Genomic DNA, 19,345 nt, shown 5'->3' with positions numbered 1-19,345 from the left:
CAGTACTGACTGACTTCACGTGAGCTGAAGTGCACTTGTGGTTCGTTCACTCAGCAGGAGGATTGAAGCAAAAGCACTGTCTTCAGGACTCACACGGTGACACTGTGCTTCAGTATCATGCAACAGTGTGATACTAGATCTGTATTTTCTGCTTTCTGTCCTTTCTTTTTTACGTTACATTGATCGATACACTCTGACATGTCATAGGCCTGATGTTCTGCTGCCCTTTTTGGTTTCCTGTCAAACACAATCAGATTAGAGTGAAGATGGAGGCTGAGATGTGTGTAGGTCAGTATGGATATTCTCTTCACGTTCAATCAAAAATATGCCTGATTCTGTTACACAGGCCATTGCAGATGGGTGCTTTCTGCTTTTCAGAGGGCTGTTGATTTGATGCGTTCATAAATTGGCAGTCCCGCGTGATTCACGCCTATTTAAAAAGTCCTACAATTTGGGGATGTCTTTCAATGGCAGTGGTGACTGACAAAAAGTGTGTGTGTTGAGTCATTTGGTCATATGACAGTGTTGGCAAATGGCAACACAAGCCACAGAGAGCTACAGTAGCAGCCTTAGCAGCTCAGCCTTATCAAGGCCCCTTCATTGGCCAGCAAACCGACTCCTACTGCACTGCTGCGCTCAACACACAGTTGCACACGTGCCGTTAAAAACCACGAGCAGGGTTTTTTGGACAAATAGAAACTTACTCATACTTATGAGTCAGCAAGATACAGCCAAGTGGACAAGTGCAGTGGAATGATAAAGACGAGATAAAGTCCAGCTTTTGATTTTTAGAAAAATGCAAGTTCATTATACAGTATAAGTGTGTGGCAGCAAGTCACCTGCCCTTTCATTTTACCCATCTATGACTAATAAGTAATACATTTGAGGCAAAATAATTTCAGTATTCTGGGATCAATAGGCTATTAAATTATATTATGTGATGTTAAAATGTCCTTATTTCTGATAGGTTATATATCATTTGAAAAATATTTTATGCAGGGATTCATCCGGGCTTTGTGTGCATGTCAGACTCATTGCCATTTTTTGTTGTACTTAAAAACACAGGTGACTTAAATGATAGACATTTCCTCCCAATTGAAATAATTAAATGTGAATATAAGCAGAATACCACCTAGACTTAACAGCTCGGTGTTGATGATTAATGAGCCATGGAGGGATCAGATCCAGGTCATCCTGTGTCTGGATATAGCTGTTGACAATTTTTATAATTTTATTTTTTAATCCTGCACCCACCCCTTTGGTTTGTTGTTGTTTGTTTGTAGTTTTTTTTATTTATTATAACACAGCTTTCTTATAGTATTTTAAAATCCATTATTTTCATATATTTTAAACATTCAGGCCAGGGGTCTAACTTGTGTGGCACGTGGCTTTGTGTTACGTCTAACGTGTAATCTGAGAATGCCAATAAGGATTTTTTTTTAATGACAGTAAATGTGATATAACCTATTTAGTCATCTCTCTGATGCTCTCTGTGGTAGAGCCGGTGCAGCTCTGCGCTGAGCCTTGTTGTTTGGCGGTGATGTGCAGTCAGTCAGTCAGTGGGAGGAGAGACCAGAAGAGGAGGGGGGGACAGGAAGGCTGGGTGGACGGAGCAGAAGCGCTTTGGTTCCCCGTGTGTCGCTGATTTTGTGTGGAGGAAGAAGGAAAGCGGCTGAGAAATCCCCGAGCTGTCCTCACTCTGAAACGGATTTTATTTATTCTGTCCCCTCGTCATGTGTACTCCTTGTTGTATCGCGCAGGTGAGTAACAATAGCCGACCCCGACTTACTGTTGTGTGAGTGCGTGTGTGTTTGTTGCTCTTCAGCGGTTTGAAACACTGTAACAATGAGACGTGCTCAACGTTGACCCTTTCCGTATTGTTTACTGTTTTTTGTCCTCGTCTCTCGCCGTTCACCGTCGGCTAAAGCCAGCCAGCCTCTGTCCCGAGTCTCAGTGATTCCCGTCAGCCTTATCGAGCTGCCTTTTAATGTAATAACAGCGCGAAATAATTAATTATAACCCCCATTCTTCCTCCTTCTCCTCCTCCTCCTCATTGAGCTGACTGGATAACTTCACTGTAAAGCCGTTGGAGGACAAAGCGAAGCGAGGCAAAACTACGGGAAATGTGGCCGTTAATACAGAAATGTGTTGACGGGTACAGCCAACAACGAGCCATGGCTGTGATTAAGTGAGTGCTGTGGAGGACAGTTACACTTCTTTTTTTAAGCACATCTTATGCCCCAGCTCCTAAAACACTGAAACAGATGAAGGAGCTAAAGAAGAGGCTAGCCAGCTGTGGCTCGGTCTAACTTGTTATTTACATATATAGGTGCTGAAAGGCTCTGCTGAAAAGTAAACATAGCTATATACCCAACAAAAACAATAAGTCTGTCTTTGTCTTGGTTTCTTTTCTGTTTCGGCACCGTTTTAAATGTGCTTTGTTGCTTTTTAAAGGACAGTTGTTTTGTATCTTTTATTTTTGTAATTATACATCATTAAAGCAGTATTTCTCCGTATAGAATAAACAGTTACTTTTGGGTTGCATACCGTGTGGATTGAAAGCCAACCAAATTTTTGATTACTTTCTTGTTTTAATTTAGTTTGGTTTTTTGTGCCCTGTAATAACAGTAGCGTGACTGTTTGGGCTATTGATTGGTTATAATACATTTGCTTGCTTTTGCTGCTTTAAATATTTGTGGATGTTTGATTTGTTTACTTGCATCACTTTTATGAGAGGTGCTAGTGCCGTGAAGCTACAGAAATACTTTAAAAGAGTGCTGGTTCAGAGTCAGAGAGGTTTCCTTTCATGCTGAGCGTGTTTTCTACAGCTTACAGATTGGGCTCTGACCAGTGGGTCACCACTGCTGAGCTGATCTGGCTAGGAATTTAATTACATATGCACATCCCTAAACTGAGGGAGGTCACTTCTATTTCCTGCTCTTTTCACAGAGTGGGATTAAAGAGGAAATGAAGGGCAAAGAATAAGATCAGTTTTGTCTTGCTGTGCTGGTGGTGTGCTAATCCCTGTCACAGACACCCCGTTTACTTGCCATCTCTATTAAAGTGTATGCTTGCAATTAACTTCGTGCGTGCGAATATATTTGCCACACTTGAGGTTCAGAGTGGCACAAACTGGTGTGTGGTCTGTTAATTTCCTCCCTGGCTTGAAGGTTGAAATTAGACAAGGGCGGCTGTTGTTTGGGAGAGATCTGAAGGCAGCAGGAAGCACGACGTGGGAGCAGCTCACTTGTAATTTCTCAGTGGGATCAGGGATGTATGCCATGTTGCGATGGGGGCAAGGGCCGGTTGAAGGCTTTAGCTCAGCGTTGAGTGGAGTTCAGAGCGCTGCAAAGTGTTGGCTGAAACTGTGATGAGAGCACTGAAATCATGTGGGTGTCTTTACGCATAGCAGCCATGGAGCAGGAAGCCTTACCAGGGTACAAGAGTCAAGAGGATGGAGTGTCACTTTCTGCAAACATACTGATAAAGAAGTCTTCAGGCCCTCGCTGGAGTGGTGAAAAATCAGAGGAAGTGGTGTGTGAAGAGCCAGCACCGCTCATTCAAACAGAGCTGACCCATTAGTAAATGGGGTCATGACACAGTAGCTGTAAAGCAGCAGCGGGGGTAGGTGATTACCTTTTAAACTCGACTTGTAAAACCATCCTTAGTGAATTCTGCCTGCAAACATCTGGAGCACTCCTATCCAAAATACATTTCTGGCTCTGTCATATGATCAGAATTACTCTCTAACTGTGTACACATCAGAGATGTCTGCTGTTTTCAACTTCCCCTCAGGAATTTTGCTGTGGTCAGCAGCGAGCAGCAGGAACTTGTTTTCCCAAACCGGGACATGTCTAGCAGCCCTTCATCCCTTTTGTTTCCCACTGAATTTTCACAAACCAGTGTTAATGTCTCTTTCTCAACCTCCCCCTTATCACATATGTCTGTGTCTCTGTAATTTATCATTTATTATTATGTTTTTAGCTGGTTGTGTTTTGAAACTCACAACTGATTCTGAGAAGTGAAACGGCCTCCTGTGTGAACAAAAAAAAAAGTGATGCCTCCTTGTATCTTGACCATCTTCCTGTTCTTGTTTAGTTTGTTTCCTTTGCTTATTTCATAACAAACACCTTCATCTGCTAGAATTTGTTTCGTTTTTGCTCCTCGCTGTACCACGGTTTGTTTTTTTTTTCTCTTTTGTTACTTTCTTTTCTTTTCTCTCCACCGGACTAAAGTTTCTCTGTGTTGGTTGTAGCTAGGGGACTATATTTGCCAAGAGAGAGAGCAAAGACCTCCCTTTGTGTACAGGAAACAGTGGAGTGATACATTTTTGCTGTGTGTATACAGCTGCCTAGCTATATAGACAATAGTGGAGCTGTCACTCAACAGTATGAGGGAAAGGGGAGTAGATCTTAGTCTGGAAGCTTGCGCCAACTGGACATGTGAGGAAGATCCCGCATCGTCTTCTGTTGCCCTTTATTTTAATATGTTTGCTGGTTTCCCGTAACCCGCCTGCAACACAAAGCATTGTAATTTGAGATAACAGGGTGTGTCAGAGCTAGTGGCTTCTCATGATTCAATGTGCTTTGAACAGTGGCCGCTATCATTAAGCTTTAACCAGCAAAAAGTCCCAAAGATTTTTAAAGCAGCCAGCTACAGCGTAGTCTGTAAGGGTTTGTGTACCAAACTAAAATAGGGCATGGAATAAATAGTGCATAAGATGTGACGAATGAGCGAATCAACATGAGGTTTAAATTTGCGGGGACGTTGTCGCTCCACATTGTTCCAGTCAGGATGTTTTTGCCTGTTTTCATGAGTCATTCCTGTCAGTGTGTGTGTGTGTATGTTTTCCCAATTTGCTGTTGGGTGTGCATCATGACACGTCTGCTGATAAACATGAAGTCACAATCTCAAATCTATACAGCAAAAGACAGATACCGAATGCATTTATTCTTTTAGAAATCCAGAGTCTGCCAGATGGACTTGTTTACTCACTGTCAGGACTGGTGTCAACTGGCTCTGTATCTGAAATCCTCATTCTCCTTTGTGGTCCTTACGGTGGTATAGTGTATGACCCATTTCTCTTTGTGTTGCATAAGCGTGGCTATGTGCGGTGGGGTTTACCGCGGTGGGTTTGATTTAGGCCACCCTTTCCATTTCCTGTTTGCGAGATGCTCCAGTCCTTTTCATCGTGGGCGCTTTAAGGATGAAAGGCAGCGGAGCATAAAAGAGGGGTGAAAGGAATGTAATCCTCATGAAATCAAACAGCTTACAGCCGTCGCAGATATCGTCTTTGGGTGGAACGCAAGACTGTCACGTTCGTTATGCAAGTGTCCATCTTTAGGCCAAACTCCCTGTCAAGGAAGCTAATATTATTCAGACTTATTCAGCTTCCTTATTTTAAATGTGATTTTTTTTCTAGGTGTATTCTCACCGCTGTGTCCCATCCACCCCGTCTTGATGGATTCTGAGTCGGTATGTCTTTGTGTAAAAGAAAGGCAACATTGTCTTTGCCACCACCTCTAGAAAAGCTGAAGCACTGAGGGGTCAGTGACAAATAGTTAAGGACAGCTGAAGAATACAGAGAAAGGGCGAAGAGGACAAAATAAGAAGAAGAAAAGAAATGACATCACTAAATCTTCCAGTAACATGTTGGGGAGGATGAAAGGAATAGGATTAAAATAATGAAACAGAGATTCTGGTGACACGAAAAAGGGAGACGTGAAAGTCCCACAATCACAGTGTGGTGAGGTTTTTTTGTGTGGGTTGTGAGAGTCTAGGCTTAATTTAACTCTAGACCAGACTAGCGCTTTGCTAGTAGCCATGTGTCATCTTTAATGTGTCATGGTATGCCGCTCTATGGGACAGATGGGGGACTGCTGTTGATATTTAAGTAGGGCTGCAAACTGCTGATCCGCCAACCACCTGTCGATATGCTGGTGGGGCAGTGGAGGAGGTGGTGGGTGCTTCATCGAGTGGGTAGGGTCAACGCTGGTTTCCATAGATACCCTTTTGTCTCTGTGTGTGGTGGAATTCCTCGAGACGTTGCCCCTTCTCATGACACCCCCCTCTCTCTGTCAGCTCTGCAGAGTTTACCGTTGGGCCCCCGTGCTGCGTGCAGTCCGCTGGTGAAACACCCCCTAACTAATTAAATCTAAACACCCTCACAACCTAAATTGTTCTGTTTTTTTCTTGGTTACTTTCAGTCTGTTGTGGCTAATTAATCACCCATTGAGAAAGACGTGGGCGCAGCAGAGAAAGAGGAAACCGTTTATTCTCTTGAGCTGTGCGTTGAGGCCGTGAGGCACATGGTTAGATTCAAGGCTGCAAGCCCGTGTACGCATGAAAGCAGAAATAAGCACATTTGACCTTTGTGGCAGCGTTTCAAACGTCTTGATACAGTTTGACAATACTCAAGCATTGGTAAACTGTGTACAGATGTACACCGCTGGACTGTAACTGGGAATAAACTGTGTTCCCTTTAGCTTGAAGTATTTGCTAAGTTTATTGGCTCATCCTTATTCTCATGCTTGAATAAACCAACACGGTTGGTATTTCTCCTATACTGACCTCTCTTCAATGGCTCCCAGTTAATTGAATTTAAAGTCCTCCTCCTCAGGTACAAGGTGTTGATTAATCAGGGCCCATCTTATCTTAATGACCTCATAGTACCATATCACCCCATTATGAAGTCACACACATCTTCACACCTGAAGCAGAATTTATGGTTCAGCAGAAGTAGCACGTTCATGATACACTGACAGTCCAGGGATGGCCCGTCTGCTTGCAGGGAGTGCTTGCTGTCGATGAAGACATTGTATGTCTTCTATGTGGTACAACCGGTTTTAGGACACTTTTGCTTTTGTGCTGTTGTTGTTTGCCGTTTCACGTTTCTGCCAATATCAGTACCAGTACCTTTGATTCAGCAATCAACTGTATCTTTTTTCAGTGTTTAATTCATTTTGAAACGATCAATTAAAAAATCTTCCTCTTACAAAGTAAGTCCATACTCCTTAGTTGAAGCATTTTATTATTTACTTAAAATGTTAGCCAGCATAGTGAAAAAAGGACGGATTCTCTGGCAACAACTTTTCCAACAAGCTAAATACTTGAAGAAGACGTTGATGATGCTGTCTATGTCTTACTAAAAGTTTCATCATCATTCACAGGTTAAACTTCTTTTACACTGTCGACAGACGTGCTAACGTTAGCTCCAGGTCTTCCGCTGTTTGGCTTTCATTCTATCAAACACAATATATAAATACCCATAAAGCTTCTGCTTTATGGGTATTTTTGCAGAACTGAAGCTGGCATGTGATTGTTTGTTTGTTTGCTTTGGGGGATTTTTTGTACATTTTGACCACCTACAAAAGAGTCAAACAATTCAATGTTTACATGTATACTGTAGAGAGGCAGTAAAACTAAAACGCTGCTACTTGTAGACCAGACAGTGTTGCAGAGCTGCTTTGTAACCTCAGTACACCCTAGCTATATTATACACTTACAAAGGACACAAACTCCTAGAAGTAAGATAAGGCCGCTGTTTTGACTAAAATACAAAGTGGCGTGATCTCACTAGGATGCATTAGCATGTCTGTAGGGAAATGAAAACATATTAACTAACATAGCATCAGATGAACACTCATTTCCGGTCTTATACAGAAAGACACATCGCTTAAAAATGCAGATGCAGAAAGACACGTACATAAAAAATACTTTGGTCTTTTAATTTTAAGGCAAAAAATTTAAAATGTGGGCACATTGGCCTATAAGCTAATGCCATTAGACAGTGTGCAACCTTCATTGGATGTTCCAGTCCACAGAAATGGCACCGTCATTATTGCCATTTGCTTATAATTTACTGCCTTTCACCTAATGCCATAATTACAGGAGCTAATTTCATAGCTCAAGAAAGATCTTGCTCTGTCCCAAAGGAGGAGAGTGGATTAATTTAGAAATGGAAATGGTGCGTACACGCCCTCCACCCCTGACTAAAACTGTGTTTTGGGAAGCAGTCAGGCATGGTGAGAACTTTGGTGCCACCACACCTGACTGCTCCCCACAACAAAGTTTTGCTTCTCACCATAGAAGTTTATTCTGCATGGTGAGGGGTAGGAAGCTTATAAAAGCAGGGTGGGGTGGCTACAGAAAGACCCAGTGCTGTAGAATTATAGAGCCTCTTCTTTCCTAAAGGACACAAGCCCGCCTTTATGTAACTGTCCTCCTCCTATATGACCGCCTATCAGAAGAAACAGAGTAGGCCTCTGTGTGTGTGTGTGTGTGTGTGTGTGTGTGTGTGTGTGTGTGTGTGTGTGTGTGTGCGTGTGTGTGTTTGTGTGTGTGTGTGTGTGTTCAGACAACTGCCGTCACTGTCTTGTAATCCTCAAAAGTTTCTTCTGTGAAGGAAAGAGAGGGCTCTGACTGAAGCATGAATGGGGATCCTTTTTTAATGTTATTCACTGTTCAGTAGAAAACAAACTCAGTTAAGCGCTGAGTGTAAAGCATGGAAAGCTTTTTAATACAATGAAGTTTGCCCTAATACGGTTGCACAACACCACTGAAACTCATCTGCAATAGCAAACAAAACTGTTTGGTTTCCCACAGACCAGATAGATTTGAAACTGCTGATACTGTAACTAAAAGTAAAAGATTTGCAATGCATCTCATGAAGACAACTCAGGAAACCTCCTTTGACGTTCCTTGTACAGTTTATTGACTAAGAGGATTTAAGCTGAGAATTTTAGTTTTAGATCATTTTGTTATCTCTGCTGTGTGCATGTTGCATGTCAGTCTGACCTGGTCCTGTTATTCTGATAACATTTTTTTTCTTTCACATGCAATTTGCCTTAACTGAATAGAGTCTAAGGGTGGAGTGTTAAAATGTTCATAATATGATATTTGACTTTATATCAGTTGAAGTGATGGGATTAAATATGACATACCTATCAGACATTTCATATTGTGTGCAGATCATGGCAACATGTCTTTTCATCCACTGTTCCCCAGGTTAGAATGTAGTTAAATGGACTGGTTCCTGTATAGTAATTTTGTGCTCGAATTGAGTACTCTTGAGAGTTTTATACAACACATAAGCACTGTTTTCTATGTAATATTTACACAGTCCAATAAATTGATCGGAAGCAACTCTGGGTTCTTGCCCAGGAATACTTTTAGCACGCAGGTATTCCTGGGCAGTCTCCTATCCAAGTACTAACCAGGCCTGACAAGATTGGGCATGCTCAGGGTGGTGAAGACATAAGCAAATTTCAGGGGATATTTTTCTACCAGTTTACTTTTATCCAGTGAAACTGCTGAGAGAGATAACTGCACTGACGCCTGGTTTTCCCAGCTCCGCCACAAAACACATAACGTCTGTATGAGAAGCTGCTTAAAGTTCTGAAGAGTGATAATCAAGTTGTTGTTGTTGTCCCCCTCTCTCTTCCACCTTTTCTGCCTTGTTCTCTGCATGCAGCTGGCCTGCTGCTGCGGCTCAGCGGCCTGCTCGTGCTGCTGTAAGTGCTGCCCGAAGATCAAACAATCCACAGGGACCCGAATCATGTATGCCTTGTACTTCCTGTTGGTCACCGTCCTCTGTGCCGTCATGATGTCGCCCACTGTGGAGCAAGCGTTGAAAGAGAACGTGAGTACATATATTACATCATTCTCTCAAAATGCATGCACACTCTTTGTTTTGCCAACAACCCCCCCCCCCACAAATGTAATTACATTATATATCAATAAAGGACTTAAATAGGACATGATCAGTGGATGGCATATCTAAAAAAGAAATAATAATTGAAGTAAGTTTTTTTTTAATTACAGTAATGTAAACTACATTATAGATTATGACTCCTGGGTCTTCACTGAAACAATTGAACATTTCCCCCATATATGCTGTACAAATTGCATATAGAGGGCCAGTGTGTTTCTCGATAGGTGTGGAGTCTTCTTTAAGATATTGTTAAATGTCCTCCCGATGGCTGTGTCCCGTGTGTGTTATTTCTGCCTTTTTTTTGTCTCTGTAAGGATTTTTTCTTGTCTTTGAAGTCTTAATTCTGTCCCTCGCTTTTTGAAATGTCAGCTCGCAGCCTCTGGTAAACAAAAGAATAAAAACCTCAATACTGTGACCTTTTACACAGTTTCGCCTCACTCTTTAGTCTGTACACTCTTCTCCAACTTCACTTCACACCTTTTCACCTCCTGAAAATGAAACTGAACTGAGTGGAAAGTGTAACAAGAACAAAAACATTTTGAACCAGATTTTGTCATGTGGTTGAACAATTTTGTTCACCGTCTGCTCTAAACAACAAGGCCAGCAGCCTCTATGCTAACACCCCGATGCTAACAGGAAAAATTAAAAATTTACAGCATTGCTATGAGCAAAACAGACATCCCACTATTTTAACAGATATGTGTATCTACACAGCAGCAAGGCCACAGCTCTGAGGACACGAGTACTGCCTGGTAGGTTTTGTTTGTTTTAAGAGCCTATCAAGCCGTTGAAGTGGAGACGATAAACTCTTTCGTGAACCTTTGCTTTCTTCTCTGAATGAACAAAATGAAGATGACCTCCAGTGACTGTTTCTAAAAAAAAATCCCATTAAACTGGAATGCCACGATAACGGCTGTTGTCTGCTACAATATAGTTATCCTTGTCATCTGGGAGAGTCAGACTGTCAACACAGTGTGTAGATATAGTCTGGAACAAGGTCTCAGAGGTGATGTCCTGGTTCACTGATACACTGCTCGCTCGCTGACTCACATTTTATATTATAACAGGAAATAATGATGTTTCTATCTCTGGGAAAGATGTCTTGAACTGACTGTGTTACCATGGCACTGGCCAGGCTTGCTTGAGTCAAAGTGATATTTGTAGGTGATCTTCTTTTTTTTCATCAGTCTCCTTCTTCTGCAGTTTTTCTTCCTTTCTGCCAGTGTCTACAGTGCAGTAATAAAACTACTCCCTACTGTGTGTCTCTTTGTGAATGGAGCCCCTGTAAAAGACTCATCCAAGGCACAAAATGGCCTCTGATAGCCCCACACAAAGCCTACTGACTCACACACACACCCATAAACACACTGTCAGTCACACACCGAGCACAGTGGGAAGTCCCAGCTAAGAGAGCAGTCATTGTGCGTATGAGAGCGCCGGTCTTTTCTCAAGAGATTTACAGCAGTCCGAAACAGTCGGCCCCATTTCCCTCCTTAATCACAACACCAATGGACATGCTAATATGGTCCTTAACCTGAGACAAAAGCTCCAAAAATGGGCTTTTTGCCTTACGTTGTGATCTGGCTCTGCACTTTGCTAACACAATGAGGTGATGACAGCTCAATCCGCCAGCATCTCACCCGTGTGTCCAACTTTCAAGGATTCTGCCAGTAATTAGTAAAGCCGAGTTAAGCAATTTATTATCCCCAAGTAAAGATTTGAAACGCTCTCAAAAAGCAGTGTTTGCTTGAAAAGCACGTTTTGTACTCGGCCCACAGCTCGTTCCGGTGAAGGGGAACGACGTATCGAGACTGGCGGTTATCGAATTCAAAGTGTGTCCCTTCTGTTGGCTCTCTGCCACAGATGTGCAGTCTTCTGTTGAATGTCACAGCAAGGTCCTTATCTTTGCTACCTTAACTCCAGTTTTGTATTACGCAGCTCACTGTAGTTCTGAAAAGTCTTTCGCAGTTTATTTTAAGAGGAATCTCCACGTTTTTCTTGCTCATGCTGTCTGTGTTCTCCCCTCTTCCCATTTCCTCTGACTCGGTGACAAAAGGCGGTTAATTTATTCATCCATGTCCTTTGTTTGTGTACACTGACAGTTAGTTGTAAGGCCCCTTTAACAGGCTGTAGAGAGTGAAGGATGAAAGAGGGCTCCACAGAGAGAAAGAGGGGTTGTTGTTGCTGCCTGTTCTCTCTTTCTGCTCCTTTAGGGGCGTGACGCTCAGAATAGATGGACACTATTGGGCCCTTTCACCGAGGCCTCATACTAGACAAACATGAGCAGAGGTGGGTTGCTTTTCACTGACATGACATGATGATCTAATTTGAGTATTTTGGGGGTTTTGGGTTGTTTTTTTTCCCCCAATTAGATCCCCTTCTACGCTGAGTTTTGCCAGACGGTGAATGCAGGAGAAGACTGCAAAACTCTGGTTGGATATGCTGCTGTGTACAAGGTGTGCTTTGGCATGGCCTGCTTCTTCTTCTTCTTCTGTATCTTCACTATAGGGGTCAACAACAGCACGGGCTGCCGGGCAGCCGTACATAACGGGTAAGAAGAATTTTTTTAATCTTCTATCAAAAAAAGCAGCTGCATTCATAAGAGTCACGAGTAAAGGCAACACGAGATTTGTTAAATTGGTTATTTTTGGATTTATTGCATTAAATATTCTGTTGTGTCTCAGTTGTCAGTAATCATAGTTTTTATGATGTTATTTTATCTGCATTTTCCCCTTTTTTATAACATTATCACTGCCTTGATTCAGATTCTGGTTACTGAAGTTTATCGCGCTGGTGGCGTGTTGCGCTGGAGGCTTCTTCCTCCCCAATGAGTCAACATTCCTGGAAGGTAAAAGCTGAACGCTCAGCTTGAGGCTTCAATACTGTAAAGTTTTCTTTTAAAGCTTAAATAAGTAAAGTGGTGCATTAGGGAACATAACGTAGAGCTGTGTAAATGTATGTAAAGTAACAAACAACTTCCTGTGTCATCTGACCTGAATAAACTTTCACAAATGTCACTGTAACTCTATCTATTTATGGAGCACAATTTCAATACTGGCACAAATTGCCTGGCAAGTAGCTCTTGTCATCAGTTAAACAATTGTCTCTGTCTCTTTCTCTTCTCATTTTGGCTCAGTTTGGCGCTACATAGGAGCCGGTGGCGGCTTCTGTTTCCTATTGATCCAGCTCATGCTGTTGGTGGAGTTTGCACACAGATGGAACGCAAACTGGTGAGAGCAACATTTCTTCTCTCATCACCTTTCTCTTCAGTCCCTGGTTCACTGTGTGAAATAAGACCACTGTAATGCTTTTTGTTTGACTTTTAAGAAATGCAGAAAGTGTGATTTGGTGGCTGGCAGCAGGCCAGTGCTGTGTTAGATTCACAGGATGTATAAGGTTTAGGAGTTCCCACTTCCTACACACAAAATCCAGCAGATTGGTTTCTAAAAACCAGCGCAACCTCTCAATAAAAACAGATTTTCAGATCAAGAAAAATCAGTGAGAAGGCACAAAGCTGTATTCACTTCTTCCCTTTTAGTTGAATTCTTTTATGTGCCTTTTTGTTTTTCTTAACTTAACCTACACCATTCTGTTCATATTTCATGCCTGCACAGTGTGATCGGGGTCACTTTTGTCCAAAAAGTCCCTCATAATAAGTGTTTATAGTAAATTTTGAAATACAGATCTATTGAGAATGCAAAAACAGTTTATATGCAATTTTTACTAAATTAACACAATTCATAAACTTCTACATTTCTGTTTTATTTTATTTTTCCATGTTCCCAAAATGGCTTCAGTTAACTTTTTTCAAGAGTCTAGTTGTTGTTTTCAGTTCAGTTTTGGTTAGCTATAATAACCTCGGCTCACACACGGTGTTATTTATAATTATTAGTAATCATTCAACAACGCTTAACACTCAGATCACAAAAACTCTGCATATTGGGGCATGAGTGTATGTGAAGGGCCCTTTATGTTGTTTTACTCGTCCCCACTTACACTTTGTCACCACTGACCCATTATAAAGTACCCACAGACAGTTTCATGAGTCCCTAAAACCAACACTGACCCACACAGGTAGAACTAAAATTGAGTCAAAGGTGACCTGGAAAAGCATGTGATTTTTTTTCTCTCTTAGCTTTTCGCTCTTTCTGTTTGCAGGTATTCAGGAGTGAAGTATAACCGCCTGTGGTACGCAGCACTGGCCTTTGTGACTCTGGTTCTGTTCAGCGTTGGAGTCGGAGCCGTAATCTTCATGGGTGTTTTCTACACTCACCCTGAGGCTTGTCTACTCAATAAGATTTTTCTGGGCATCAACGGCAGCCTCTGCCTCGTCGTCTCCCTGCTGGCCATCTCCCCGTTCATACAGAAACGTAAGGACCTGTTCTACCAGGCACAGCATCGAATTTGACTCAGTTAAATTAAAATACACAAATTTGCATTTCAGGTGGGGCTAATAGTTGTATAGCCTAGAAGTTTCATGTGGCAAGATGTTTGTAATACAATACATGATTGTGGCTCAAGAGTTGGGAGTTTGCCTTGTAATCAGAAGGTTGCTGGTTTGAGCCCCGGCTTGGACAGTCTCGGTCGTTGTGTCCTTGGGCAAGACACTTCACCCGTCATCTACTGGTGGTGGTCAGAGGGTGTCCGGCAGCCTCGCCTCTGTCAGTGCGCCCCAGGGTGGCTGTGGCTACAATGTAGTTTGCCATCACCAGTGTGTGAATGTGTGTGTGAATGGGTGGATGACTGAACGTGTAAAGCGCTTTAGGGTCCTTAGGGACTAGTAAAGTGCTATACAAATACAGGCCATTTACCGTTTACCATTTTTACTTAATAATAATAAGTTCTTATAGTATTATTATTATTATATGAAAATTCCCACATTTGTGTCCCTGCAGTGCAGCCCAACTCAGGACTTTTGCAGCCAGGAGTCATCACTGTCTATGTCATGTACCTCACCTTCTCAGCCTTTTCCAGCAAGCCAAAAGAAAGTGAGTATGCACAATAATGCATCTTCACATTGGTGATCACATTATTGGCTGTCAGCTTAAAAACTGATTATTTATGTTAAGTCACAGGTTAGGCTTTGACAAAGTTAGCATTTGCAAAGCTCTTATGAACACCTTCTCATGTTCAGTACAACCATCCATCCTTCCATGGAGAGCTGTTTGCCTAATGTACAGTCATTTAACTTTGATTACAGCAGAATTTGAGGTTTTATTCCCTTAAGTATGGCAGCAATTAACCATGAACAGGAAAAGAGATTCCCACAAGCACATATGCACATGCTGTGAAATGGAAACTGTGCAGCCCAGCAAGAGCAAAGTTGTTCACAAAGCCCACAACCTTTTCTTCTTTCAGTGAACTTTGCAAATGCAGTTTTTTTTAGTTTTTGTAGTGACTGTTTTACAGATCTTAATTTTTACAGCATGAAATGATGTTCATAAATAAAAAAAAATGCATCAGGAAAAGCGATAAAGGCTTAACTCAAAGTTTAGGTGAGAGTTTTAGAGGGAGTAGTGATTATGTGACCACAAATTAAACTGTATATAGATGTTTGTGAATTTGCAATTTAATATATAATGGATAATCTACACTGAGATAAATATGTGCAAAAAAGTTCTTATAAATGTTTGGACATGTTAGGACACAAAGTAAATGTCAGGACATGCCTCCTACTCATAACAGTTAGCCTACATACTGTTAGAAAGGCGGTTGTTTTTGGACCAACTTTCCATTTTCCTTCTTTTTTTCCCTTTCATTGCTGCTAACATGGTGCCAGAACGCACACACACACACACACACACAAGCACAAGCATAGGCTGCATTTTTCACAATATCCTTACTCCCTGTAATACTCCAATTCCAAAGAACTCCATCAAACAGTTGTACTCCCTGCTATTTCTTTCAACTCTTCAATCATCTGTCTCTGTCTGCATATTTCTGTCTGTCTAGTGGTGGTAATCGATGGTGTGAACACTACGGTATGTGTGTTCCCCTTCAACTCTGGGACAGAAAGCGACAAAAAGATTGTCACTGGACTGGGAACCGTCATCCTGTTTGGCTGTGTCCTTTACTCTTGGTAAGACATACACAATTCCTGCCTCTCTTTTTTGCTAACGAGCACAGATGCACATTTTCTCTTTAATACATGTTGTTTGTTATTTCATTGATTTGATCGTATAGAGATATTACAGTCCAAACCTTTTAATAGCACTTCTGCTACAGGTGATGTGGAATAAAATTTACTTCATGGTAAGCTGTGGGGAGACAGACAGGCTAGTTTGGATTGGCTGTGACTCTGAAGAGGCAGCGCGTGATTGGATATGGCTGAGCGAGACAAGAACTATGACTCTTTGCTTTTGTTCACATATGTTTTCCATCAAGTGGAGGCATCCTGTCTCTTGTGGCCATTCCCCGAATAGAAGGAAATTGGACTCTGCAGCAATCTCAAACTGCAAATTACTGGGGAGGAATGCAGAGTGACGGAATTACAGTCTTGCTTCCTTTCATCTCTCTCTTTTCTTTCTCTTTGTCCACTCTACCTCTAGCTTGACGTCCACCACTCGACGAAGCTCAGCAGCGCTCAGAGTGTGTAGGAACACTGAGCCGGAGACAGAGGTAAATGCACAGCCTCACCGTGTGTGGGTTAATTAAATGTGCAGACTGGTTAAATACATACCTACCAGGAATTAGATGCCCTTAGTAAATGGAACAAATTAAGCCCAGGATACACATCTCTCATATATTTAATCCCAGCTCAGTGGTAACCTGAATGTTTCCTTTGCCTCACAGAGAGCTCGCTGCTGTTTCTGCTTTGGAGATGACACAGGTGAGGAAAGTCAAATAATCCCTCCTCCTTCTCCAACATCTTTCTTTCTTTGCCTGGCAGCAGCCTCTCTTTGGCCTGTCTGTCTGTACACGTATAGACTCAGCCATGGTGTTTGCACACACACGGGGTATTGCTATTCCTCAGCCAGACTGAGTACGGTGAGAAAACATTGGTCAGCAAGCGTAGATGATGTCACTGTTACTAGGTTAGTATCACACTGTAAAACAAGATCGGGGTAAGTGGGATTGTGGGCAAGCTAACACTGCCACCTGCTGGAAATAAAATTGCAGTGTTGAGAAACAGCCACGAGAAAAGTATCATCCTTTTAACTGACATTTTTACACATTAAATGTGTCCCTGACCCAACTGCACTGCTTTTCAGAAGAATACGATGAGGAGAAGACGGGTTCAGGCCAGAATGTGGTGTATGATGAGAGAGAGGGAACCATCTACAGCTACGCCTTCTTTCACTTTGTCTTCTTCCTTGGCTCCCTCTATGTCATGATGACCGCCACCAACTGGTTTCAGTAAGTGATTCCCATACATACTAACCTCAAAACAGACATCTTCACACATTTAGCAACATAATTACTGAACTGAAGTGTTTCTGTAGATATTTCTGTCACTTTGACAGCAAACCTCTGAAAAATATTGAAATCAAAGCTTCACTTTGGCACTGAAACATTTCTTATGTCTGCTATGTGTCTGTTTGGTTTCCTTTTTCTGCTGCATATTTTTATTTGACTGGGCTTTTTGAGGGGTGTTTTTTAGACTTGCAAAGCTGTCCTATTTATTAATCTCTGAAGAGGATGCATTTAGTATATTCATCGGTTTATTCTGCCCGTTTTGGTCTCGTGGCCTTCATCAAAGCATCAGTGCTCTCTTTTTGTCTTTTTATTTTAGTGCACTGAGTCCTCAGGTTTTTGTGTTTACACTGCCTTTAATGCACCTCATCAGCTCTGTCTTGAAGAGAGGAACCAGAGTGTGCGTTTGCTCAGTTCTCTTACCACATGTCTCTTGCAGCTACGACGACCACAAGATTGAGAAGCTTTTGGACGGGAGCTGGTCAGTGTTCTGGATCAAGATGGCCTCCTGTTGGGTGTGTCTCATCCTCTACATGTGGACCCTCGTCGCCCCCATCGTCTGCCCAAAGCGCTTTGTGGCCTAGTTGTAACATCACTTGTGGTCTGGATGTGGCCGGGCGGAAGCTTACACTCTGGGCCGAGAGACTACCACAGACCTCCCTTACCTTGAAACACAACCCTACACTACCCTCAGTGTTTGAAATGGAGGATTATCTGTTGCCTTTTATTTTATATGCTAGTGTTTACTTTGTTTTACAATTTTAAGCTGTTAATACCTTGATGGTGATTTTTTGTATTATTATTATTTCTTTTAGTACCACTGACACGCAAAGTTTTCTATGGCTTACAGGTTTGAAACTAGATGAAGAATCATGGGATTTGAGTTACATTGGGAATCATTCAACCTCTAAAGATGACTTCAGACCTGAAAGTGTGTTTCTTTATGTGTCTCTCTTGCTTTCATGCTCACCCAGGCATTTTAGTTCTGTACAGTCAGATCACAAAGTTGTATCAAGGTTTTGGGACATATTTATTTCAAGTTTAAGATGTTACAGAAGATATTGTATTTATTTAAATGTGTCTTAAGGAATCAAAAAAGGAATACGGTGTGAACTGAATTAGATTTGTCCCTGACTCTGTTGAACTCATCTCTCAGGCTCGTGTTTAAGCTGTACATGTTGACGCTTTGTTATATTGTGCCCTTTTGTAGAGGTTTTCTATGCAACAGCTCTTTTTAATATTAGACACTCTGTGTTGTGAAGTTTCCACTTAGATTCAAAGCAAAATGTTTAAGGTTTTAATATGTCAGTGCTCCCTTTGAGCCAGATCTTTTCTTAGGAAAATGTCATGTCATTGAAAGGTTTCCAGTCATCGTCGCTGTTGTACACGGCAGCACTCTTAAAAAAATCAACCTGACTAACGCAAGAGTGACGTTAGCGGAGCGCCACCTCTCTCAAAGAGCTGCAGTGACACAGATGAGAAACATTTGCCAAAGGTAGATGTCAGAAAACCAGAAAATACTTAGTTTACTCATTTCTTTACTAATCTGTTACAGAGAAACATCTCACTGAAAGCATTATATATTTGCATGCATACATAGACACTTAAACCAGCTGTTTTCTGTACAGTTATAAGTGCTTTCTGCCTCGTCTTTGTTACATGCGTCCATTTTATCATTGTGGTCAGAATAAAGTAGCACGACCGCTTTTATCAGCAAGTTATTCAACACTGGATGTTGAGTTTACTGCCGAATTTACATACATACTTGTTTCAGAGGGTCTCCTGTGTTAATTATGTAACTGTTTTTTTTTATTGTATAAAAATACAAGATATATTACACAAGCAAATCCTTTTTTGTATCTACTTCCTTCAGTTCTTGCTTTTCTTTTGTCTAATTGGATTCCTAACATGTTTTTTTTTTCAATTTTTTTTATAATTTCTACGTACATTTTGGAAAACCATCCAAGGTGTGTGGAAGCTTTTTGTTTGAATTTATTTGCTTTATATAACGTTTTTCCCCTGCCTTTGAATTATTGGTATGAATGTAGACATTTTGTGGTGCTGAGCAACTTTGATATATTAAAAAAAATGAATCAAAAGACCCACTGTGAAGGCTGTATACTACCACAGAAACATCTTGTATGCTTGAAATAAATTGAAGTAGGTGCCATGGAGTTTGCATTGCTCGCACTCTTTCAATAAAACATCCATTGATACAAC

General features: G+C 41.5%; 1 protein-coding gene across 1 annotated transcript; it reads left to right on the top strand.

The window, feature by feature from the left end:
• The first annotated feature begins 1,568 nt into the window (after nucleotides 1–1,568).
• serinc5 (serine incorporator 5) lies at nucleotides 1,569–19,344 on the top strand. The gene is made up of 12 exons (XM_006784163.3): nucleotides 1,569–1,760; nucleotides 9,473–9,640; nucleotides 12,085–12,263; nucleotides 12,478–12,560; nucleotides 12,849–12,942; nucleotides 13,871–14,082; nucleotides 14,608–14,700; nucleotides 15,665–15,791; nucleotides 16,261–16,330; nucleotides 16,505–16,541; nucleotides 16,924–17,068; nucleotides 17,565–19,344. Exons 1-12 carry the CDS (start codon nucleotides 1,734–1,736, stop codon nucleotides 17,707–17,709), a joined length of 1,380 nt encoding a protein of 459 aa, XP_006784226.2. The 5' UTR covers nucleotides 1,569–1,733; the 3' UTR covers nucleotides 17,710–19,344.
• Nucleotide 19,345: the final 1 nt, after the last annotated feature.

The sequence above is a fragment of the Neolamprologus brichardi genome, chromosome 12 (genome assembly GCF_056152115.1).
Source record: "Neolamprologus brichardi isolate AB-2024 chromosome 12, ASM5615211v1, whole genome shotgun sequence".
NCBI lineage: Eukaryota > Metazoa > Chordata > Actinopteri > Cichliformes > Cichlidae > Neolamprologus > Neolamprologus brichardi.
This window is presented reverse-complemented; position numbering and strand designations above follow the sequence as displayed.